This window comes from Dermacentor variabilis, unplaced genomic scaffold (genome assembly GCF_050947875.1).
Source record: "Dermacentor variabilis isolate Ectoservices unplaced genomic scaffold, ASM5094787v1 scaffold_15, whole genome shotgun sequence".
Taxonomy (NCBI): domain Eukaryota; kingdom Metazoa; phylum Arthropoda; class Arachnida; order Ixodida; family Ixodidae; genus Dermacentor; species Dermacentor variabilis.
Window position 1 is genome coordinate 4,232,819 of NW_027460313.1, and position 26,886 is coordinate 4,259,704.

A 26,886-nucleotide genomic window follows, 5' to 3' on the forward strand; every position below is an offset into this window, starting at 1 on the left:
GTTTATGCAATGTAGAAATTGATCAACCTTGAAACCTGGCAGAACAAGAAGCAATTAAAAACTGAAAATGTAGCATGATCGAGAAATAGCAGTACATGCAAAAAACATAATTATTCGTTATTATATTTGTTATCATCAGATGCTGCCGGTGCTTTAGCATCTTCATTGCTTGGAGGGTCTCGGAAATTTGGTGGCGGCCGTTTCCTTCTAACCTGCACTATAAAATTTTCCTTATAGCCGATATTCTGACTGGCATTAAGAGAAATAAATGTAGCTGGGCAAGTCATGTAATGCTTAGGTTAGGTAACCGGTGGACCATTAGAATTACATAATAGGTGCCAAGGGAAGGGAAGCGCAGTCGAGGATGGCAGAAGACGAGGTGGGGTGATGAAATTAAGAAATTCGCAGGCGCTAGCTAGAATCTGTTGGCGCAGGAAAGGGGTAATTGGAGATCGCAGAGAGAGGCCTTCGTCCTGCAGTGGACATAAAATAGGATGATGATTATTATGATGATGATGATTATGACGACGACGACGACGATGATGATGATGAAATTTTCCTTTATTCTACAGCAAGGCAGTTCTAATGTGCAACCTTATTTAGATAGCAAGGATAACGCTAGTGTGTCAACTGCTTGTGCGTCAACTTTCCTAAAATACCCGAGCGCGCTAGCACATCTTGGGATCCGTACAGCCCGGCGCACGGCAAGATACGACAATCCGAAACAGATAACCTGCGGCGACTGGCGTGCTTTTACTCCCGCGCAAGGTGGCGACGTGGCGGCTTCACTAAAGAAGCGCTCCCTCGACTCCAGCAATTTTTCTTTAACCTCCTTGGTTAAAGCCGACATGACTGCGAGGCTTGGATCAGCTTGCGTGAGCACCCGTCGTGTGTTTGTAAGAGATAATAAGATTGTATTTTATAGATAGTGATGCAAGCATGCAAGGCACATGTGGTCCCTGATTTGTCTAAATCTATGTTTTCGGGAATAAAATGACGTTTGAAGTTAGTGCTGGGGTGCTATAATGTAAATGTATAGTAAACTTCCTATTCTAATTCTGCAATCAGACCTCCATAATTTGCCAAAACGCTGTCGCGCCACTCTCCACTTCGCTTGCCTCGCACGCGATGTCACGAAAACCATGAGAAAGTCTCATGCGATATTATGTCTGCACAATGAATATGCATGTTTAGATAAAAAAAAATTCTTATTCGACGCCTTTCTCGCCGGTCGGCCTCTGCTATTGGTCAAACATTTTCCCGCTGCGCCAACTTCGCCTCTCTGTCACGCGACGTCACAAAACTGCGAAAACTCAACTCGTCTAAATGACGTGTATGCGTCGAAGACGCATTAATATGGCGAAGAAAACTGATTTTTTTTTTCTGAACAGCCAGAGACTGCCCCGTTCCGAGAGGAATAGAAGATAGCTACCCGCCGATCCCTTAGGGATCACTACTCGCACCTGCCAGTGACCATGGATGTATTTCCGTATGTTAACGTTTTTTCGTGGCGGTAACACGTTATCAAGCCCACTCGGCGCGTATACTGCATCGCTCTACCAACTCTTCCTTGCTAAAGATCCGTTTTAGAGGCATGCTTCACCTTCCGTTGCACGCCGTCGCGATTTTCGACCAGCCACTGAAACTAACTGACGAGAAGCGGGCCAATCGCGGACGCCTCCATCACCCTCTTCATTAGGTTATCTTTCTTCACCGCGCTGGCTCGGCCCCATCGAAGCCCTCCACACCTGAGCGGCCTCTTCGTCTCTCGTCAGCCAATTATACAGGAAGAACTGCTGCGTGTAGGCAACGTTATTCGTTTTGAAAGCGAACAAAAGTGACCTATGAATGAGGAGAGCGTTTCATTGGGCTGTTCAGACAACGCTGTGAGTCACCGCCCGATGCTTGCGTCGGCGGTTACGTAAATTTGACGTCAGGAACTTGGAATAAAAATATATTGGACTAGCTTTACGTTATAGGGCTCCTATGCAAGGTGCAGCGAAATAAATGGCGAATGCGCAATGCATGAACACAACTTCTCAATGCGTATAATGCAGCGTGGGGTCTGAAACAGCCCGCCTCATCTGTAAGATAATTCTACGTTTTTGGAAGATTAGCTCACCTTCCTCTTTGACACATGGTCACGCAAGCGCTTAGCTACCGTCCTTGCAGCGAATATTCACTATCGTAGCAATATCAGCACCGACAGTCGCAGACAAAATCGCGCCACGCCTTTGCAACGCCAGACTGCTTGTTTGCCGTCAGCTGCCTTCACTCCTAGAAACTACAGTGTAAAAATTTTACTTTTCATGCTACTCTTCAGCTATAAAAAATTGCTCGGCGTAGGTGGGTGGAGCTACATTTATCCACACGAAGAAAAAAAATTGTGATTTTCTGAAGTAGCTACACTCGTGTAGCCAGTGTAGCTACAAAAATAGCCCTAACATTGATTTAACTATTTATAGCGCAGTACATTGTTGAAAATGCCGACTTTACAAATGCACGAAGCCGTTTGAAGCCAGAAGGACGAAGTTTAGGCAAATCCATGCACTATCCATATTTCCCATGCAGGTTGAACTGCCCGCACTGCAGCTTTCGTAAACACTAGTGCCAGAGTTCCCTCTATAATTATTGTATCAAACTCCATGCTTCTTGCATTGCATTTATTCGGCTAACGTGTAGGCTACCGACTTCTCTCGCGTATTTTGATTACTTGAGCAGAATCCTCACTTCTTCCGTGGCCTGGTGTTACCACAAGCGCATCCTATATTTGCTGCCGAATTGCAGCTGCTTCTTTCATAGATTAAAGTGTCGATACACTGTTGCAATCTTTATTAATAGGGTTTTACGAGCCGAAACCACAATCTCGTTATGAGGCACGGCGTAGTAGGGGACTCTAGATTAATTTTGACCACCAAGATTTCTTTAACGTGCACCTAAATCTAAGTACACGGGCGTTTTCGCATTACGGCCCCATCGAAATGCGGCCGCCGTGGCCGGGATTCGATCCCGCGACCTCGTGCGTTGCAGCGCAGCCCCAGAGCCACTAAGCAACCACGGCAGGTGCACACTGTTGCAATCCTTCTGCGTGACGAAGGACGCCGATTGGAAAAGTGTGCTCGTATCATCATCATCATCAGCAGCAGCAGCAGCAGCAGCAGCAGCCTGGCTATGCCAACTGCAGGGTAAATACCTCTCCCATACTTCTTCAACTACCCCAGTCACGTGCTAATTCTGGCCATGCTGTCCATGCAAACTTCTGAATCTCATCCGCCCACCTAACTTTCTGCCGCCCGCTGCTACGCTTGCCTTCTCCTGGAATCCAGTCCGTAACCCTTAATGGCCATCTGTCATCTTCCCTCCTCACTATATGTCCTGCCCATGCCCCCCCCCCCCACCCCAATTTCTTTTTCTTGATTTCAACTACGATATCATTAACTCGCGTTTGTTCTTTTCTCTTTTGTTGTTCTTCTCTTTTCTTATTCCTTAACACAACACCCATCATTCTTCTTTGCATAGCTCGTTGCGTCGTCCTCAATTTAAGTAGAACCCTTTTCGTAAGCCTCCAGGTTTCTGCCCCGTACGTGAGTTCTGGTAAAGCAGATCTGTTGTGCACTTTTCTTTTGAGGGATAATGGCAACCTGCTGTTCATGATCTGAGAATGCCTGCCAAACGCACTCCAGCAGGTTCTTATTCTCCTGATTATTTCAGTCTCATGATCCGGATCAGCGGTCACTGCCTGCCCTAAGTAGATTTATTCCCTTACAACTTCCGATGCTTCGATACCAATCGTAAACTGCTGTTCTCTTCTGAGACTGTCAATCATTACTTTAGTTTTCTGCAGATTAATTTTTAGACCCACCCTTCTACTTTGCCTATCCAGGTCAGTGAGCATGCAGTGTAATTGGTCCCCTGAGTAACTAAGCAAGACAATGTCATCAGCGAATCCAAGTTACTAAGCTATTCTCCGTTAACACTTATCCACAATTCTTCCCAATCCAGGTCTCTGAATACCTCCTGTAAACGCGCTGTGGATAGTATTGAAGAGATTGTATGTCCCTGCCTGACGCACTTCTTTATTGAGATTTTGTTGCTTTATTTATGGAGGACTACGGTGGCTGTGGAGCCGCTACAGATATCTTTCAGTATTTTTACTTACGGCTCGTCTACACCCTGATTCTGTAATGCCTGCATGACTGCTGATGTTTCGACTGAATCAAACGCTTTCTCGTAATGAATGAAAGCTATATATAAGGGTCGGTTATATTCTGCACATTTCTCTATCACCTGCTTGATAGTGCGAATATGGTCTATAGCCGAGTAGCCTTTACGAAATCCTACCTGGCCCTTTGGTTGACAGAAGTCTAAGGTGTTTCTGATTCTATTTGGGATAACCTAAGTAAATACTTTGTAATCAACGGAGAGTAAGCTGATCGGTCTATAATTTTTCAAGTATTTGGCATCCCCTTTCTTAAAGAGTAAAATTATGTTGGCGTTCTTCCAAGATTCCGGTACGCTCGAGGTCATGAGGCATTGCGTATACAGGGTGGCCAGTTGTTCTAGAACAATCTGCCCACCATCCTTCAACAAATCTGCTGTTACCTGATCCTCCCCAGCTGTCTTTCCCCTTTGCGTACCTCCCAAGGCTTTCTTTACTTCTTCCGGCGTTACTTGTGGGATGTCAAATTCCTCTAGACTATTCTCTCTTCCATTATCGTCGTGGGTGCCACTGGTACTGTATAAACCTCTATGGAATTCCTCAGCCACTTGAACTATCTCATCCAGATTAGTAATGATATTGCCCGTTTTGTCTCTTAACGCGTACATCTGATTCTTGCCTATTCCTAGTTTCCTCTTGACTGCTTTTAGGCTTCCTCTGTTCCTGAGAGCATGTTCAATTCTATCCATATAATAGTTCCTTATGTCAGCTGTCTTACGCTTGTTGATTAACTTGGAAATTTCTGTCAGTTCTATTCTAGCTGTGGGGTTTTAGGCTTTCATACATTGGCGTTTCTTAATCATATCTTTCGTCTTCTGCGGTAGCTTACCGGTATTCTGTCTAACGAAGTTACCAGCGGCTTCTATTGCGCACTCGTTAATGATGCCCATAATAGTGTCGTTCATAGTTTCAACACGAAGGTGATCTTCCTGAGCTAAAGCCGAATACCTGTTCTGTAGCTTGATCCGGAATTCCTGTGTTTTCCCTCTTACCGCTAACTCATTGATCGCCTTCTTATGTACCAGTTTCTTCCGTTCCATCCTCAAGTCTAGGCTAATTCGACATCTTACTATCCTATAGTCACTGCAGCGCACCTTGCCGAGCACGTCCACATCTTGTATGCTGCCAGGGTTAGCGCAGAGTATGAGGTCTATTTCATTTCTAGTCTCACAGTTCGTGCTCCTCCACGTCCCCTTTGGCTATCCCGCTTGCGGAAGAAGGTATTCATTATCCGCATATTATTCTGTTCCGCAAAATCTACTAATAACTCTCCCCTGCTATTCCTAGGGCCCATGCCATATTCCCCCACTGCCTTGTCTCCAGCCTGCTTCTTGCCTACCTTGGCATCGAAGTCGCCTATCAGTATAGTGTATTTTGTTTTGACTTTAGCCATCGCCGATTCCACGTCTTCATAGAAGCTTTCGACTTCCTGGTCATCATGATTGGATATAGGGGCGTAGACCTGTACAACCTTCATTTTGTATCTCTTATTAAGTTTCACAACAAGACCTTCCACCCTCTCGTTAATGCTATAGAATTCCTGTATATTACCAGCTATATTCTTATTAATCAGGAATCCGACGCCTAGTTCTCGTCTCTGCGCGAAACCCCGGCAGCACGGGACGTGCCCGCTTTTTAGCACTGTGTACGCTTCTTTTGTCCTTCTAACCTCAGTGAGCCTTTTGTATCCCATTTACTGTCCGGTAATTCCTCCAATAGCACTGCTAGACTCTCCTCACTAGATAACGTTCTTGCGTTAAACGTTGCCAGGCTCAGATTCCAATGGCGGCTTGTCCGGGCGCAGTGTGCTCGTATGAGCGGCACCACCTATTGGAAGCACTTCTGTTAAGGCCGCAGCGCCGCACGGTAAGAAGCAAAACAATCTGCGTGTGTCATCAATAGGCGCGAGAGGAGACAGTAGGCTACGCATTAACCGAAGAAATTCAACATGTGATGGACGCGCCGGCTATTGCTCTATATACCGCAGCCACTCAGTGAAGCAGCGATACAGATATGCCAGAGCAGAGTAGGTGGCACAGGTGGCTGCCTGTTGACCATTTAGTAGCCGAGCAGCGTACCTTTTGAAGAAAAGCAAGATGACATACCGGCAGATATGATTGGACGCGCATGCCTCCCATGGTCCGTATGCTTTTTCTCACGGGTGAAACAAGGTACGCATGGAAGCGAAGCTCCCATAGAAGCCCATAAGTCGTCAAATGGCGGCTTGCGGTCGCACGGAAGCGCCATCCATATTTCTCGGGGCCGACTTCTCGGTGGAAAAATATCTACATTTTCCGTTCGAGGTTTGTGCGCAAAGTCTAAGCCAGCTCACATCACACTGCATTTGCTACATGCACAGAGCAAACAATAGTACAAATGACGCATAAGTAAACGAGAATATCCAACACGTCTGACCCATCAGTATTTATAGCCTTCATTCTGTAACGAGAAGCACCGATGAGCCTTGAGAGTATTTCATCGATTCAAAGCAGTGGGTTGACTCACATTTTGAGCTCAGTATTACAGTCATGTGGCCTTAGTGCCAACACACATCTTTTACTTCGGTGTCCAGATACTATCTACGGTACGTTGAAATAATTGACAAAAAACCACACTTTCATCTTCACTAACATAACATGCGTGCCGCCTGTAGTGTTTCTCGGGCACTGAAGACACAACTAAAATATATTATTTAAGGAAAAGGCAGTAAAAAAATAACCTTACAGATCAAACCGTATAAATAATATGTACGAGTATATTGTCATTACATTTTATGGCTGCGCATAAGGGAGTTCTGACGGCATTAAAGTGTTAAAGGGACACTAAAGGTTACTATTAGGTGAACGTGGACCGTTGAAATACCATCCCAGAAACCTCGAAAGACTTGTTTCGTGCCAAGGAGAGACTTATTTTAAGAGAAATTGCGTTCTGAAGCGTCTGCGTACCTCTAGCGCAGTTCAAATCGCCCGCCCTGCGATCGAGGAGTACTGACATCATGGTCTCATAGTGACGTTGCGACATCGGTGAGTAGAACGGCGTCCGCAGACGGCGCTACGGCTTTTCTGCGCAAAACGCAAACGCGCCGCCACAAACAGAGCCAAGACAGAGCCGACAGCAGAGCGAAATCAGGAGTATGGTGGCTAGCGGAAGGAGAAACGCGCGACCATAAGCTGGTACTTTATTCTATGACGCAAACTTCGACGCACGTCACAATGGACCCTGAAAACGACAGATTGGCTCGTGATGCTGGGCTCAACTTCAGCGATTTGAGCATTGACGAGCGCGACCTGCTGCTGAGGGCTCGCGCTGACGGCGTCGTTGCGTACTACGACGGCGGCCTCGACACCGGCTCTCCGGAGCGGGAAAGCAACGAGGGCTTCCCACGACATCACAAGGACGTGGCATTCTCACTGCTTGTTCGAAATGAAAGTTTCGCGAGCCAGCATAACCCGCGCAGCACGACGCGATAACGAAACTACTGAAACTCCAAAGCGTGCGTGGCGCAGCGTCGAGCGCGCAGAGTCGAGCGAAAACGAAACCTTTCGACCACCCATACTACTGAAGGGTAACGTCAAAATATTATTTTTTCTTAGAATCGAATAGACGTAGACAAGTAGCATTTTCTTCCGTCTTATAATCGAATGAAATGATATTTTTAATACGAGTAGTTGAGTATTAGTAACACAAATTATGAGGAGTGCTTTCGTCATCGGGCTAGTACCGGAATGTCGCTGGGGGGTCTCAAATCGTGCCATGCATTTACCTCAACTTCTCGGTTACTAAAGCTCTGTTCGCGATTAGATTGACGCTTTAGACGTTCTAGAACATTGCTCTACCACTTTACCTTGACTTTCTGGTAACCATTAGTATCCCTTTAAATACGATAATACAATCTCGGCATACCTCAGCACACATCGCCACGGGGAAACTTGAGAAAGCCTGAACAGTGTCGTACTCATAATTTTTCATCGACGGAAGCAAACAGCCTGCGACTTCACAGTTCCCTATATTAATGACATGTTATGTACTTTTTTAAATGTTTCCATTGGTAACGTATTGGATGCATACTTTTTATCAACTGGAGTTTTTTCCCGCTAGATGTAGCCGCGCTTCAATCACACACCATAATTAATGTCGCTGCGTATAGGTTTGGAACCTCATTTCAGCCTCACCTTGGCGACCACATGAACTGACCTTGGGGGTACCTCCTGCATGGTGATTTTTCTCAGCGTCTAAAAATATCCTGGGAGATCTTAAAAAGTCGCCGTTTTGGCAGAAAGGCTCAGCACCGATTGCGATAGCAAACCAGTTGGTAACTATACGAAATACGGTTAGTAGTTTTATCGGCCGTATAAACTTGTGAACTTTCGCTTACAAACTAAATTAACAATGATAGAATGTGTAAGCGGCAAACTCCCCAATAATTTCGACCCCCTGGGGTTCTTTATCCTTACCCCAACGCATGGGACACGGCGTTATTTGCATTTCTCCCCCATCGAAATGAGGCCGCCACGGCCGGGTTTCGATTCTGCGAACACCATGCTTAGCAGCGCAACACTATAGCCGCTAAGCCGCGGGTGCAATGTATTGTAACTTAATGCGACCAGTATAAAGGACAGCGCTGGGACGACACGAAATGCTGAGGACGGCGGCGCACGATAAATTGATGATGCAAGCGAACTGCTGCAGGTCGCGGCGCCAGGCGTGCTGATGACGTTCCAATCATTATAGGCCATTATTGCTCTTTAGCGGCTTATCCATTCGCATCCAACCATTACAGTAATTGCTGAGCTGGTTTAAGGGCCAGCGGGCACAGTGGGCGAGCGGAAACGGTAGCGGATCGCCGCACGAAAGGAAGAATTTAGCTCAGCGATCCCGTCGCTCGTTAGAGACGATGATGATGAACTAATGGCATTTCTCAGGGTGGTGACAAATAGTGACGTAGTCTCTTTGATTTAATCAGGTATGCTAAGCATGTTTTTAGCATGGTTTTATACATTTACACGCAGTTTCATAAGTTAAGCCAGAACATACTGTTTATCGTTCTAAATACATATACGAAACAAAACATTTTGCCATGGGCCGAAATTTGAGAATAAATAGCGCGCGCAGCCGGGCTCAAAGGAACACTAAAGCCAAACACGTGTCGACGGGTACTGTGAAAATACATTACAGAAGCCATGAAGCGCTTTGTCGTCCAAAAAAAAGGCTTAGTATACGTGAAAATTGCGTCTGAAAAGACCTGATACCTTCAGCGCAATTCCAGTCACCCACCCCTGAAAGGGCGCACTGGCGACATTGCATACACCGTCACCGCCCTTTACTGCTGTCGGTGAGTAAAGCGGCGCCCGACAGGTGGCGTTACGATTTTTCTGCACAAAACGAAAATGCGTGGCCATGGTGAAACTGAGCCACGACAGAGCGTTGGATTTCGCGCTGCAGCTGCTTTCGGTTAAGTGGCGTGCACCGTTCGGCAATCCCGCGACATCGCATGGATGTGGCATTCTTTGCTATTTGCAGTTTGTGTGAACTTCTCGAGCCAGCGAAACGTGCGCAGCGCTCCGCGATAACAAAACTACTGAACGCGAAAGCGCGGGCGGCACAGAGTGGTAAAAACGAAATCTTTCGACTGCCCTCATCGTTGACAAAGGTATACAACGTCAATGAGTTCTTTTTGATAAAAATCAACTAGAACCGGACAGACAGAATTTTCTTTCGTCTTATAATGCAATACAATTATCTTTTTTATTACGAGCGGTTTATTACCAGTTTCAGAATTATAACAAGGAGTGCTGTCGTCATCGGGCTACTATTTGAATGTCCCGGGGAATTCTGTAATCGTGCAATATTTTTACCTCATTTTCTCGATTACTTAAGCTCTGTTCACTACTATACTGACCATTAGACGTTCTCGAGCACTCATCCTTCACTTTCACTTCGCTTAACATTTGCTTTTAGCGCCCCTTTAATATTTCAGTGTCATTACATAAGCCACTTCGTCCGCTGCTTTTTGCAGAATCTGGCAGTGTCATCTTGTCTTGTGCATCTGGGCACGAATGTGCATCACCGTCGCACATTCGAGTCTATCAGTTTTAGCGTGTTCGACCAATCCTTTCCTTTCAATACAACGACGGATGAATATGTTGCCCCTGTTGCCACGAAAAATTCTTTCTGGTCCAGGACAAGAATGAATTTTCTTCAACTGTGAGGCTTTTCTTTCGAGGAACCCGTATGGGTTTCCTTTGTAGCAAATGCTACAAAGGGGTGGATGCCTGACTTTCCCTTTATTATTTTCCATAGAGTTACGCCTACCGCATCGCCCCAGGGTTGGCTTCGCCGCAGACGGCCATGTCCCGGATTCCTGGACTTGACCCATTCACATGGCTGTATTAGTTCGCTCAAACACGCTTTTCCACTGCAGTAAGTGGATGAAATATAGGCACGAGAAAACACCCCTATGGGTGCAGTTTTCTGTTATCCCCCTGCCCGCACGGGCAAATTAAAGTGCACTTTGAACAAGTGCGCTTCAGCGCGATGCATGTCATTTTGGAGGCGCGCTGCAGCGCAAGAAAGAACAGTGTTCTTTCAAATTGGTGGTGATGGCGATCGGGAGTCAGAAGGCAAATCATATATTTGCAGGCAGCGCGAGAGCAAGACTAGTTCTTTGTTGCTTTGTTTTGCAATATGGCACACTTTATTACCTTGTAACTTCGGGAATTTAAAAAAAAAATGCTATTAAAATTACCCCTGACCATGCTTTCAACATTACTAAACTTTTTTTTTCTCATTGCTAACGAGGCTACACATTTGTGTTCGCCGCACACACTCACCGGCGAGTTCGCTCTGCAGCGAGTGTCACTAAGCGTTCCTGTGTGGCAGCCTGCCAATGCCACTAACGGCGCGAAGTGCACTCGCTCGAAGCGCACGTATGTTTGCCCGTCTGACAGGAGTATTAGTGTATTAGTACACCTAAAACTGAAAATTTATTTTGCCGGCTATATCTGATGGCTGTATTCAATTTACTTGGCTCTGCAATCTAGTGCTATGCGAGTTTCAAATGCTTTACGGGGAGACCGACCTCACAGTGAGGGAACTTTCGTGGGGCAAGTTAGCACTGCGGGAAAAGCCTGAAATCGCCAAGTTCACTACCCGCGAATATGCACAATGTCCCCGATACGCGAAGAATTGGGCACAGTAATTCATACAGTAGACGACGCGCAACAACACAACAAAAATGTAGTAGCAAATGCAACTTAGAGATGACGTCTTTTTGGGCCATATAGCAGACACATAGAAACATTATTCAACTTTAACTTCGTAAAATGTTCAACGGCGCTTTTCAAATGAGAAAAAAAACCAAATATGCATTTAGAACAGCAATAGAAGTGCTCAGAATGCCGCTATATATGATTTCCGCGAAAGATGCCTGGATCAATGCATTGTGTCTTTAAACATTGTCAGTGATAATAAAAGCCAAATGACGAAAAGTTATTTCACTGCGTGGCTTATGAATTCAAAAACTAACTACCGCGATGGAATATTTAATTTGAATTAAAGAGCAAAGAAAACGCCCACCAAAATAATATTGCTTTCTCTCTGCAACTAGGGGTGGCGGCTGCTTTTGGAATCGTGACACATCCAAAAGATGTCGGGTGACATCAAACTTTATTCATGGGCACTCTCCGCCATTTACTCTAAAGGACTTCGAAAGGTGTCCGCGCGCCAGTGAAAGCGTTAGGAAAATGCATATGAGCATTGTTACGCCTCATGCCATCTCACCACTGAAGAAGCATCCCTCCGAGCTCCGAAACGGTTAAAATTAAAATAAATTTTGATTGGAGTTTTCTTTGCTCTTTAATTCATTTGTTTGCAACAAGGCATGTATCTGGTGAATGTTTATCTTTAATATTTACCTTGCAGTAAGCTTTCTCATATTTGATAATTTCATAACCTCTATATTAAGTACCATATATTGTAGCTAATAACGAATCGGTACGAGAACAGTTTCAGGCTGCTATAAAATAGGTGATTACTAAGGCATTTGTTCAGAGTACTGGAGTAAGTTTACCTAGGCCAATTATTCACAAGGGACCCTGATCATGAGAGGGAAGTTTACGGCCGAATAAAAATGGGTTGGTGTGCATACGGTAGGCATTACCAAATCCTGACTGCGACCGTGGCACTGTTATTGAAAAGAAATGTGTAAAATGACTGTTTTCTACCGGCGCTATAAAGGGCCGAAACTTGGAACTTTATAAATAAGCTCGAGAAGAAATTAAGGACCATGCAAACAGCGATGGGACGAAAAAATATTAGGGGTAACGTTAAAAGACAGAAAGAGAGCGGTGTGGATCAGAGAGCAAACGCTGATAGCCCATATTATAGTTGACAGGAGAAATATCACCGCCCAAGCAATCCGTAGAGGTGGTTAACCAGTAAAGCTGAAACGTGCGGCCCTGGTGTTTATCACTGGGTTTTATTCCCGACGGTTCATTGAACGACGGCTTGGTTGGCTTCTGGGTCCTCTGTACGCAGTTGCTGCTTGCGCTCGGCTGCACGAGCTTGTTCTTGTGCCCGGGCTGCAGCATCGGCACGGCGTAGACGAGCTCTTTCCCGGTTCTGCTTGCGGCGTTGCTGATCGAAAGCTGCCTGTTCCTCAAGAGTATGTGTGACGCGTGGCCTACCCGCTTCGAAGCCGGAGAAAAACTACTGCGCGCGCGCTCGGCTGCGACGGAGAGCAACGATGTCACTACTGGCACAGGCAATCGCGCGCCTCTCTCTGCTTTTTCGCGCATGCGCGTGGGGTTGCGTCGGAGTTATTGACGCACAGGCGACACACGGTTGGATGAATTGGCTAGCCATATACAGCTTCGCTGTACAAAATGGAGTTGGGCAGACCATGAAGTGCGTAGGTTAGATAACCGGTGGACCACTCGAGTTGCACAATGGGTGCCAAAGGAAGGGACGTGTATGCGAGGACAGCAGAAAACTAGGTGGGGTGATAAAATGAGCAAATGTGCAGGCACAGGTTGGAATCAGCTAGCGCAAGACGTGGGTAATTGGAGATCGCAGGGAGAGGCCTTTGTCCTGCAGTGGACCTAAATAAATAGGCTGACGATGATGAAGTAGTCATGCGTTCAGGTGCGTAGAGATGTCTGATCGGATAATGACATCGAATCTAGGTAAGTATGCAGATGTCTTGTGTCCTTTTCAAGTGGTCTGACGCGCAAATCGTATTTGTACTGCAATTATCTTGGAAGCGTGAAATAGTATGTACATGAAAAACTAGGTATATGTGATCAGAGTGTGCAATGGCATGTTATATAGGCCTTTAAATTGATGTTCACGCAATCGAGAACACATTAAAAAATTAAATTATGGGGTTTTACGTGCCAAAACCACTTTCTGATTATGAGGCACGCCGTAGTGGAGGACTCCGGAAATTTCGACCACCTGGGGTTCTTTAACGTGCACCTAAATCTAAGTACACGGGTGTTTTCGCATTTCGCCCCCATCGAAATGCGGCCGCCGTGGCCTGGATTCGATCCCGCGACCTCGTGCTCAGCAGCCTAACACCATAGCCACTGAACAACCGCGGCGGGTGAGAACACATTAAAAAACATGTGTTTAGTGGAGCTTTAAGGAATTATGAGCTGAACGCCAGATTTGATTTTCAGCGTATTTACTGAGACGAAAAAACAAAAACAGTAAAAAGAAACAAGCTCGATTGCCTGAAGCATTTGAGACATGTGTGGATGCCCCCTACAGGGGCTTTGTTTGTTTGTGTCTTCGTGGGCGGTCCCTATGAAGGCGATAACCTAGTCCGTCTTTATCACAGACGAATTCGGTGAGCTTCGCCTACAGACAGGAAACATCCTCCTGGTTGTAGTGTCGAGGCGGGTAATTGTGACTGGCTCCATTGGGTGTCGAGATCGGACTGCGAAGTCGCGTGGGGATTGTCAAACCCTGTCATTATAGGATTTAACGTAGCAATCAACTGTACATGATGAAGACCTTTGAAGAGCTACTGAACAACCTATTACGTTGAAACCACGTGGTGAAATTCTGCTAGTCAGGATTTAGTCTGGAAATGAGGACACCTGTAGATGACTAAAAACTATAAGGGGCATATTCGGACATATAAAAAGCACGGAGTGAAAGAACTAAAGCAATTAGGATGAATGCTTACGTATACAGTAGATAACAAAACCAAGTACCGAAAAATGTAATATATTTTTTTACTTACTGCTGTAGTATATCACACACCCGAATTCGCGACTCTTTCAAATTAGTGAAATAACTGTAACTCGTTCATGCGGTTTTATTTATGCTTATTTATTACATATTTAGTGAATGAATATCATAATTAGGGATTCCCAATAAGTATATATATTCATTTCGGCAGAGAAAAATACGGTGCAATTCTTTGTATCGATGTTACATTTGCCTAAACACACTACATTTCTCAAAATCCCAGCTGTCAAAACAAATATTACTGCGAGCTAGGTTGCATAGCCTGCACGGGAGAAACCCTGATGATCAAGGGCTTTCGTAATGTTTTCACTTCGTATACAGCCAATTAACGAAAGGGCGCCCTAAGCTCTGGGCTCGGATAAAACATGAGATGCCATTTTTATTTGAAGTTGTGTAATCACGAAGTAATGGATTCCAACATGGAGTCCTCCACATATGCTCCTTTATTGCTTCAGTACAAAACGAAAGCAAAACGGGTCGCATCAAAGTTAAGGAAGCAGTAGCTGTAGCTACGGTCTCGCGATCCGTGAACCGCGCAGCAAGTCTGATGCTTGTATCGCGAGTTTTGTATTTTGCTGCCACGAAAGACGCCCCGAGCCACTTTCGCAGTGCTCTTACCGGCTCCTCATGTCAAAGCCAAGCAAGGTGCGGCGCGCAGATGTGGAAGCAGCACCTGGCTCTGTGAAACAGTGACACAGCAGAAACTAAGCAGGTGTGGAGTTGTCTACCGCCATAGAAGTCATTTATGTAACATTAGGAACGTCATATTGCAAATTTCTTCATTTCTCTTGAATTTGCGTATTAGTATTGGGTTTGTTAACGCGCTGTAGCTCCTTAGGCACTTCTATGACAGCAATGAGAGGGTTATCATATTTCGAAATGACAATAGAATCAATTTAGTTTCGCCACAGTGATTACTTTCATTATCGCCTTCTTTTCCCGATGGTGTCCGGAATGTTTTCCTTTTCCCGTGCAGGTCCCGTCCGCAGGCCTGCGAATGTGGCCGGAAGAAGAGTAGTGTCGCTTCCTGAGATCAGCCAAGAAGATCTGGACATCGCCGGACGAGCGAGTCTCAGCATCGTTCGTGGAATAGACGACGCCGAAAGAGCTCTGCTGAATGATGGTACTCGGTTTCTTTCACCGTCTAATAACCTTCAGCAGTGCTATTGTCTTCAATAAGACAAAACACCTCACACACATCAGTAGACTCCATGTCCCGCGTATTGCGTGGTATCTTAGAGTAAATCATCCTAGAGCAATGTTTATTGCTTTCGTATTATCTTCAGATGTGACATCTCCGGATCATAAAGCACTGCGAGTTTTCGACGAAGGAATTTCAAGCTTACGAGGCTCAAGAGAGGCTTACGAGAGAATTTGACCACTGCTGATTGGTGAACCACTTGCGGCGCGGCATGCCTGAGCTATGACATGTTGAGTGTGCCTTATGCGTAACCACCATGTAGGCTTTCTGTCTGCAAAAAGAAAATGCTCGTAGAGGCGTATCGCCCAACCCTAGGTGTGGCTAGATTCCGCTACGGATCACACAGAGAGTTTGTTGTCACCTCTCATACCGTCCATAAAGCCCCGCAGTTTCCCGTTGAATTGTCTGTATCTTTGGCGCTAAAATACGAAGCTCCGGGACGCTCGATAAGCGTCTGGTAATAATAATATTTTGGATGATACGAAAACACCACTCAGCTAAATTTTCTGTCAAAAACGGTACCGATATAGCGCAATCGTTTTTTAACCTTGAAGAACTCTGAGCGAAAGATCCCATGAAGGAAAAATGAGACATCCACTCAATCGTTGCAATTGCTCCCTCCATCTTGCGCGTTTCCGCGAAACTATTACGCCAATCCCATGTCTATATACCATTCTGTTGAAGAAGACAACAAACGTTTACAGGCCTTCATGAATTGATAAAGCGTTATATTGCGATTTAAGTAATAGGCAATCTGCCATGTGCTTATTAATGAAGCGGAACTTTTTATATAGCTTTAAATATATATTGGGGCCTTCGCTGTAGAGGGAAGAAAGTTAAGAAGGAAAGAAATGCTGCAAATCGAAAGCTTTCGTCACCTTTCTGAGCTATAAGGCTACGTGAAGAGAGTACTCACAACCAACGACATATTGTTCTTAACCTTTGATGCAGCGAATGTCATTCGTAACTCGTAATTTAACGTTGTTCATTCACGAATTTCAGAAAAGATGGACCACGCTGCTAGAAATTGAGTGCTAGACTCACAGTCAGACGCCATAGCGCATAAAACAATGTTCAGTGCTATGACACAATGAACTGATTCAAGTGCTTTGAACAATATCGATTACACTGAGGCCCGAGAGAGCTAATGATAACTAACGAATTCTCAGGGCATGTATTTACATGCTCAGTTCACGTGAAATTTTCGAATTAAGTCCGAAAGCCTATAGGAAGATTCGTTTTACGGTAAATTAGGTGCGTTCAGGGTAGTGGGTGTTTTGCACATAGTCTGAAATTTATTACCAACTGCGTCTCTATACCGTATCATATCAAGTCAAATCAACGTGACCTGCAGAATTACACTTCGTCTATGCAGGCATCTTTGCGAAGCGGAAGTCAACCGCCTCTCAGCACGCTGCATTCTTCGGTTTCAAGCTCATCGTTCAATCTCTCGGCAGGGACGGCCTCATCGGCCTCGAAGCAACACGAGAACTTGCTCGCCGGTATGTCTGTCACGTACACCTAATGAAATAGGGATGTTCGCTACCGCAAAACTAACCAATCGTTTCAGAAGTGGTGACACTACGTATCAATGTTTAAAGGACGATAAAGTTAAATTGACAGAGGTTGAAACAGCCGATGCGCAAATCCCAAAGGAACACGCTAGCGTCGCCAAATCAGTACCTGGTTGGCCTTGACGATCATTAGCTTGAGTTCAGTTGATGCTTTTGGCTGTACCGAAGCACTCTTTACTGCTAAAACGATGTTTCAATAACTAACGTGAAAGAGAGAGAGAGAGAAATGTATTCGGATAATTTTATATCATGCACGTAGACTCATGGGAAGCGCTAACACATGAAACTTTAGCCTTTTGTTAAGGTGCTAATACTAAATGGTACATTGAAAAGAGAAACTCCTGTAAGAAACATAGTAGACAGACCGAAGGTGACCCTCCCTTATGCAATCTGATTGGGGAGAGGAGGTCATTTGAACTGTGCCAAGGATGACTGCTGTAGCCTTCGGCGAAGACACTTCCAGCCGTTGAAGCGTACATGCTGGACGTAGGGGCTCCTTCTTCATCCTTATTTTGCATGTTAAAAGCACACGGCAAGAAATAGTTTTTTTTATAGAAGCAAGATGCACGCTTCAAAGACAATACTTTTGTCCCGTATACTATGTAATTAATCTACAAATCCTATATTTTAACGTATGCAAAAGTGCACCTCTAGCACAACGCAAAATAGGACTCGAAAGCTCATGGCATGTCGTAAAGCACCGAAATCAATCTCGTTCCCAGGTTCAACCTGGACTCGCTGCAAGGACGGGATGGCCTTCAAAGGTTCAACATTCAGAACACGGTCATCGCCGATGCTTGCCCGAAAATTCCACGCTGCCCATCCACCAAGTTTCGATCCGTTGACGGACTGTGCAACAACCTCCAGAACCGAGAGTGGGGGAAGTCGCTGACCGCTTACGAAAGATTCATGCCGCCAAGCTACGCCGACGGTGAACATTTGTGCCTAACTTGAAGCTTAGCATGAAAAAGCACCTTCTGCGATTATAAGAATGCTCACACCACATAGGTAATTCAACGCGGAACCCTTGACTTTCCATTACGTAATGAACTATCTGTTTCCTACCGAGGCTTGGAACCATTATTACCTGCCTTCGCTCTTATTTCGACCTTTGAACTTTCCTGAGCCCTGCCACAATGTTTCCCGCGGCCTTTCTTCTGGCTAACCTTCCTGTCTTTCCTATCCCATATCTCTCTCCCCCTCCGTTGTTCCTGAAAAAATTCAGATGTCCATGGTCATTAACATAAAAAACACATTTATTCACCCAAAGTGCTATTTCCATAACCACTTCAATTTGCGCTCGCGGTAACAGTACAACCTATTAACGAGAAGAGATCGAGAGAGAGAGAGCTTTTTGATAACACGCAACAGGGGCAGCCAGCGTGCGCCAAACCGCGTAAATGCAAATCTCTGTACTAATTGGGGACACAAAGGACGTGTGAGGAGGAGCAGGTAGAGAAAATAATTAGGGGAGAAAAAAATGCGTCTAACTTTAATACGTGCATGTACCAGAAAAATGATGGAAAGGTTGAAAATATACTGGACCCTGTCAATTAGGCCAAGGCTCTGAAGTAATGAAACTGCAAAACGTTTAGCCAGCGCCAGTGTCCACTAAAAGCAAATACGCCGATAGCCTTTCTGTTCCAAATGTAATTTAGTAATGCGTTACTGCTTTTACTAGAACGTTGATCCCAGCTCCGTTTCCAGGCAGTCCCCTCTTTCTAAGAGCCTTGTGAAAGCTTAGCATTCTGTAGCAGTTCTATTACAACTTACGAAGCAGGATTATTTTGAAGTACAATAATTTGCTAAAGCAGCAATAATTCATGAATAAATGACAAACTGGTGAACCTTTCTTTCAAGCTATTTACGTTAACTTCATGGAAGAACAGAGATTCTATCTGCTGCAAGGTTTAGCCAAGTTTCTCGTTTTCTTTTATTGATTTGCCCCAGGAACCGAATACCAGAATGTCTGTTTGACTTGGTAGATTTCAAAGTTTTGCTCCTATTTGGTACGTTCGAGAGAAAGAAATATTTGAGAAACATACTGCTTCGACTTTTTTTTTATGCAATGTGTTAGTTATTTTCTTATAGACTACATGCTACATGCCGCCGTTTGCACTTGCTGTGATTTTCATTCCTACATGTGTCTGCGTTTGCCCGCCCGCTTTTATCAACCTAGCCTACGTAGGCGCGGTCAAAATATGTTGCTTCTCATGGGGCTGGTGCGGATATCTTATGGTGGGGTGGGGCTAATCCTCTTTCGGGGGACTGGACCATGACAGCATAGGTAGTTTTACGAAATAAGGCAAAGTAAGAAGTAGGTGACATTATGATAGCGCAAATCACGAATGACCAGTGACTGGTCGTCAACATCCTGATTCAAAGGGGATGCCGTAACATCGCTTCTATTGGGAAAGTTCTGCCACGCCAATGCTCCTGTCACGATAGGAGTGTTGTGAAGGAGACGCGTCTCGCGGCACAGCCGCATCGCTACCGCGCGGCTCAGCTCGCGCTGTTGATTGATGGCGTCTTTTTGGAGAGTGCTTCGGGCTGTCTCGCCGTTCCCGGTCGCAGTGCCCTTGCATAAAGAGCCGCAAATAAACCTCTTCTCAATTGGTGGAGGTGCTGGGACTCAAACCCCGTCGCTTAAAACTCTGGAGCTGCGATCAAGAACGCTACCGCCCGCCATGACCGACAGCTCATCCCGAACGGCGTCGACGCCACTGTCCGTCACCTGCAGCGGCGTTCCACGACAACGGGACCCCAAGATCTTCAGCGGTGCACACAACGATGACGTATAAGACTGGTTTGCGCCATATGATTGGGTGAGTGCGCACAAGTGGGATGATCCAGCGAAGTTAACCCACGTGATCTTTTATCTGGCTGGTGTTGCCCAACTCTGGTTTCACAACCAAGAAAGTGACGTACCCACATGGTCAGTCTTCAAGACAATCTTTACGGAAGTGTTCGACCGATCTGCTGTTCGCAAGCTGCGCGTTGAACAACGCTTGCGTACCCGAGCACACCAGACGGCAGAAACATTCACGAGCTACAGTGAAGACGTCGTGGAACTTTGTAAACGAGTCAACGCCGCCATGCCCGAAGCTGAACCAATTCACCGTATACTGAACGGCATCGATGACGGCGCATTCCAGATGCTCTGAGCCAGAAATCCGCGCACCATCAGCGAATTCGTCAGCCTATGCCAAAGTTACCATGAGTTAAGGAAGGAACGCGCTTCGACTCGGCGTGCTCTGTGAAGCGACGACTCGTTGGCGAGCCGTGACAGCATGTACGACCCATCCTCATTCTTTCAGCAGGTCAAGGACTTCGCGCGTGAGGAAGTTGCCCGCCGACTTTCTTTAGTCCCCTTCACGCAGGAGCCCACCTCCCGTCTTCCAAACACGCTCCGCACCCTAATTTCCGAAGAGGTCGCTCAAGTTGTCCCTTCCGCTCGCCATCAGCCGCCTGCAGCCGCGAATCTCAACTCTGCGCTAGCAGTGCAGCCTGTCGCCACACCTCTCACCTATGCGCAGCCAGTCCTGCCTGTGGCCGCGCCTCTTACATACGCGCAGGCAGTACGCAAGCCTCCGCCGGCGCCTTTCTCAGTCCGACCCAGTCCCAACCGGTGCCACCGGAAGCCCATGCTGCATCGTGCACCGCACCGAGAGCTAATCCTTGGAGGACGCCTGACAATCGTCCCATTAGTTGTTCCCGCTGCACTCCTGGACACGTAGCCCGATATTCCCGCCGTCGCCCGATATTGCCACTGTCGCCCACAAGCGTTCGGCGACGCCTCTCGGCCCTTCCAGTACGGCAACCAGCCCTTTCGCCAATACGCCGCTCCTTCCCCCCAACCGTATGCTCGTGCTGACCTCCCAGAATTTCCGTCGCGTCGCTCGCCATCCCCTCGCCGACGCTCACTCTCCCCAATGCGTCGGCGACCCGCACTACCTCAACAGGAAAACTGAACGTCGCAGTTCAAGAGGCAAGAGCTGCGCCCCATTCGAACTGTCTAAGTCCTCGTGCCTGTCCTGCTAACGTGGTCAAAATTTGTGTAGAAGGTGTTCCTGCATTCGCTGTTGTGGATACCGGCGCAGCCGTTTCTGTGATAGCCGCCAAACTGTGCCGTTCACTGCGCAAGGTGGCCACACCGTTTTCTGGACTGTCGCTTCGTGCGGCAAGCGCGCAGCACGTCACTCCGCACACAGCCTATACTGTACGTGTGCTTATTCACGGCATTGTTTATATCGTCCAGTGTATTGTTCTTCCCACGTGCTCGCATGACATCATCCTCGGATGGGACTTCTCCCGTCATAAAGCCGTGATCGACTGCGCACGCGCCGAAGTTGAATTTACCCCTCTGTCTGACGTACCATTGCACGAAGAACGGAATGGCCCTTCTAAACTTACCGTGCGCGAGGACACAGATATTCCGCCTACCTCCTTCGCCCTCGTACCCGTCTCTTGCGATGTCGTCACTGATGCAAAGGTCCTATTCACACCGTCCAACGTCTTCATGAGCCGTAAATCTGTCCCACTACCCTTCGCAATGCTTGGCATCGCCCTGCAGCTGCAGCAATATATACTTCTACAATCCCCTCTGGGTGCTGATTACGTTGCTCGTTAGTGAATGCCTTGGCTTCGTGGAACTCTTCGACTCTTCGTCTCTGGTTGACGTTCTCGGAGACTCTTTTGATGTCGACTCCGGCCAACCATCGTCGATTTCCGCGCTTGAGGAGACGTCCAGGGATACCTTCTCGAGCGCCATCGCCGATAACCTCACACCTGCCGAACGCGCAGACCTGCTTGATCTCCTGCCCCACTTTAGAAGCTCATTCGACGTTTCAAAACCTCAACTGGGCCGCACGTCGGAAGTGCAGCACTACATTGACACCGGTTCACTACAGCCGTTACATCAACGACTGTACCGCGTCTCTGCCGAAGAGCGTCGAGTCATTACCACCCAAGTCGAAGATGTGCTGCGCTGTGACGTTATTCAACCTTCGCACAGTCCCTGGGCATCTCCTGTCGTTCTCGTTCGCAAGAACGACGGGTCTATTCGCTTTTGCGCCGACTACCGTCGGTTAAATAAGGTAACGCGCAAAGACGTCTATGCTTTGCCGCGCATGGACGACGCCCTCGACAGTCTTCAGGGAGCAGAATTCTTCTCGTCCCTCGACTAGCGTTCAGGGTACTGGCAGGTACCGATGGCTGCGGCGGATCGCCAGAAAACCGCATTCATTACACCTGACGACTTATATGAATTTAACGTGATTCCTTGCTGTCTTTGTAACGCTCCTGCCACGTTTGAACGACTCATGGACAACACGCTGCGTGGCCTCAAGCGGTCTATAGGTCTGTGTTACATCGACGATGTCGTGGTTTTCTCGCCTGATTTTCCGACTCATCTGCTCCGCCTCAGACATGTTTTGACCTCTCTAAGGAACGCTGACCTCCAACTCAACCTTAAGAAGTGCAGCTTCGCCGCGCGAGAGCTCACCATATTAGGCCACGTTGTGTGCAAGCACAGCGTTCTACCCAATCCATCTGAACTTCGAGCAGTCGATGAGTTTCCGCAGCCTAAGACCATCAAAGAACTTCGAAGCTTTGTGGGCCGGTGCTAATATTTCCGGCGCTTCGTTCGGAATGGCGTATCGATCATGGCGCAATTGACTCAATTTCTACGCGGTGACGGCAGCTTCTCCTCCTGGTCCCCTGCATGTGACTCCGCCTTTGCTATGCTGCGTCGTCTTCTCACCTGTCCACCTATTCTTCGCAATTTAGACCCGTCAGCTGCAACTGAGGTACATACAGACGCCAGCAGGGTCGGTCTCGGTGCCGTCCTCGCCCATCGAAAGCCTGGCTACCCCGAATATGTAGTCGCCTATGCGAGTCCTACGCTGACGAAGCCCGAATCAATTACAGCGTGACCGAAAAAGAGTGCTTGGCTTTAGTATGGACACTTGGCAAGTTCCAACCATACTTATACGGGCGCCCATTCGGCTTGGTCACAGATCCCCACGCACTATGTTGGCTCGCCAACATGAAAGATCCTATTGGCCGCCTAGCCCGTTGGGCACTATGCATCCAGGAGCACAATATTTGCGTCGTATACCGCAGCTCGTTCACCTTTACCTCCAGACTCGGCCTGCTGAACAACTTCCGCACACTAAATGTCATCTCGCGACTTGGACTCATTTGCCACCGCACAACGTTGTGACCCGCGGATCGCTTCTCGTTTCGACTATCTATCTGGATCATCGGCCATCCCTGTATCCCAAAGCCTCCGACACCAAGCACTTCACTTCGCCGTTCGTCACCAGCTGCTCTACCGACGCAGTTACGCTTCTGAAGGCCGTAGATGGCTTCTTGTGATTACCCGCAGGGTTAATATCGCAAATATGTGCCTCTTTCCACAACGATCAGCAGTGTGGCCACGCCGGAGTTTTCAAGACGTACGAACGCATTCGCCACCGCTACTACTGGTGCGGCATGTACAATTTTGTACAAAAGCTTGTTCGGTGCTGTCTTGACTGCTAACGCCGCAAATCACCGCCTTTACGCCCATTTGGTGCCTTGCAGCCGCTCCCGTGCTTTGCCAGACGCTTCGATCGCGTCGGCATCGACCTATACAGCCTGCTTCCCATGACACCAGACGGCAATCGGTGGATCGTAGCTGCTGTTGACCACTTGATACGCTACGCTGAAACTGCTGCTTCACCAAGTGTTACAGCGCGGGATGTAGCCTCTTTCGTCCTTCGACATAGCGCACCTCGAGAAGTCCCTAGCGACAGAAGTTGCACCTTCCTCTTCGAAGTCGTCGAAGGTTTGCTTTCCGAATGCCACATTATTCATTGGACAAGCGGGGCATACCATCCCTAGACTAACGGGCTCACAGAGCTATTTAACCGCACTCTTGGTGATATGCTCTCGATGTACGTGGCATCTGATTATGGTTGCTGATTTTGATTGCTGGCGTCTTTTTGGACAGTGCTTCGGGCTGTCTCGCCGTTCATGGTCGCAGTGCCCTTGCATAAGGAGCCGCAAATAAACCTCTTCTCAGTGTCTATTTTGCTGTATTGAAGCGTTGCAAATAAGTAATGCAGGTTTACTTAAACCTCTTCTTTACTGTCTCTTCAATGCTTCGCAAGAGCAGATGACAAATAATACTGCAGCACGTATGTATACCTATTCCGTTCTTTTCATCGCAGGCATCACGCTTCCTCGAGTGAGCATCGATGGAGGGCCGCTTCCCAGTGCGAGAAAAGTGTCCGTGACGCTGGCGCCAGACGCCGATGTACCGAACCCGCTGCATACCCTCATGTTAATGCAGTTTGGCCAGTTTATTGACCACGACCTCACACTGACTGGAGTTACACGATGTGAGTTGAGTTATGCGGCCTGCTAAAAACGCGATGTGTAGCTGACTGAGCATATACAGGGTGTCCCAGATAACTTTAGCCAGAGTTCAAAAATACGCAAATGTCATGTAGCTGGACAAAACAAAGGTAAGGTTGTTTGCCGTGGGTTGGAGATACTCTATTTTTCATTCTGCATAATTATATCATTAGCCTTATTTATTAGCAACTTATCATACATTATAATTAGGTGAAAAGTGTAAATAAGAAAATTACTAAGTGACATAAAAAACTCCTGATACAGCTTTCTGTTGCTCAATACGTGCTACATAAAAATGTTTTCCGAGCGTGAACGAAGCCCGCGAATACACGCAAAGCGGCTCGAGCAGCCTGTCGTCTAGCAATTTTGCGTGTTTTCGTGGGTTCTTTTCGCGCTCGGAAAAACGCTTTTATGTTGCACGTATTGAGCAACAGAAAGCCGTATCGGAGTTTTTCATATCGCTGTACAATTTTCTCATTGACACGTGTCATCTAATTATAATATCTGAGAAGTTGATTCATTAAGAATAATTATTTAAGTGGGTGGAATGAAAAAAATAAATTGAGTATGTTCAAGCGACGACTAACAAAGTTACCTTTGTTCTGTCCACCTACGTGGCATTTGCACATTTTAAACTTGGTCTAAAGTTAGCTGGGACACCCTGCGTAAGTATGTTTTCTGTGGCTGTAAGTTGCAATTATTCTAAATTATATCTGACATACCTTTAACAAACGTAGTGTTTTCCGAATTATACCTACACTTTCATGTATTTTTATTTATGCTTTGCGATTAAAATGCATCCAGACCCTGTAAGCTCATAAATGCTACCATCCATTGCAATTTGCAAAAACTTTCGTTGCGCCTTCCCTTGCTGCATTGCAATGGCAATTTCTACTGAAACCTCCAGCGTTAGCAAAGAAGTACAATCAGTAGAGAAACACATACCAGCAGTAAGTCAGACAGAAAATAATCTCTCGGTTCTAATTTATCTCGCAATTAACGCCCTCGGAAAGGTAAACATCCAAAGTAGACTGAATCACCTGAAGAGCACAAAACAACGAGAGGAACTTGCAAGCGTAATACCAGCAAAATTTCTCTTTAATGGTAACGGATAGATGTTGCATACATCACTGTTGAAATATAAAAGAGCATGGAATGTCTGCTGTGAGGGAGACAATGTTTATACCACTCGCAGCTATGTTTACCAATAGCTGGCATGCATATAATAAAAAAGAAAGAATCTTAATTATGGAGTTTTACGTGCCAAAACCACTTTCTGATTATGAGGCACGCCGTAGTGGGGGACGCCGGAAATTTCGACTACCTGGAGTCCTTTAACGTGCACCTAAATCTAAGCACACGGGTGTTTTCGCATTTCGCCCCCGTCGAAAAAAAAAGAATTACAGAAGTTTTCATTACTCAGCAGCCAGGAAAGAAGCATGGTTGCTTTAAAAAAATTCAACCAGACCTATGTAACACGCGCGTTGCAGGCCGCATTCCTGAATACATATTGCAAAGCAGACTTCCAAGAAGTTTTCCTTTTTTGTACAGTTGCTGAAACAAAAACAAAAAAAGGATGCGTGAACAACTACAATTTGCCTAATAGGTTACTGCCCTTTCTTCCGAAACATCCAGTCAGCAACGGCTCAGCCATCACCTGCTGCGACCCGCAGCTGGTGGCGAATCCGACGAAGCGCCACTTCGCCTGCATGCAGATCGACCTGTCGCCCGACGATCGCTTCTACGGCCAGTTCCAACAGAATTGCCTCGAGTTCGTTCGTTCCGTGGCCGCTCCGAGGCCCAAGTGTGCATTTGGTGAGAACTGCAGGGACTTGGCATTTGGGCATTTAGAACAAACTTACTAAGAGCACAAGAAAGTGTACTTGCCTGAAAGCCAGCGGGCCGCTTGCCTGGCGCACAAGTTCTGCCAATGGGCCGGGGGGCGGGGGGCGCTGTTTCTTTTGAAAAAAAGAAATAAATAGAACGTCCAAATAATGAAAAAAAAACCATTCTCGCATGAGAAACGCTTTGCGCAGAAGACCGGTTAGAATAGAGGGGGGAAGAGGGACATAGCTACTTTCGTCCTTTCTTTTTCATGTTCAAACATACGTTTGCTCTGAGAAGGAACCGATTGCTAGCCACATTGTGTTGCTTTCCCCTGTAGCTGGCACGAGTACCGTTTGTGCTGCTTCTGAATTTTTCTGCATGTTCCTAGCACTAAAACTAACGCACCCATC

General features: G+C 46.6%; 1 protein-coding gene across 1 annotated transcript in view; it reads left to right on the top strand.

The window, feature by feature from the left end:
* Positions 1-26,886, top strand: part of LOC142567961 (salivary peroxidase/catechol oxidase-like) — a 135,748-nt gene that overhangs the window by 13,017 nt on the left and 95,845 nt on the right. The window contains exons 4-8 of the mRNA XM_075678064.1: positions 15,450-15,596; positions 17,050-17,176; positions 17,971-18,179; positions 24,463-24,633; positions 26,285-26,464. Coding sequence (XP_075534179.1) covers positions 15,450-15,596; positions 17,050-17,176; positions 17,971-18,179; positions 24,463-24,633; positions 26,285-26,464 — 834 coding nt within the window. The remainder of the gene's footprint in view (positions 1-15,449; positions 15,597-17,049; positions 17,177-17,970; positions 18,180-24,462; positions 24,634-26,284; positions 26,465-26,886) is intronic.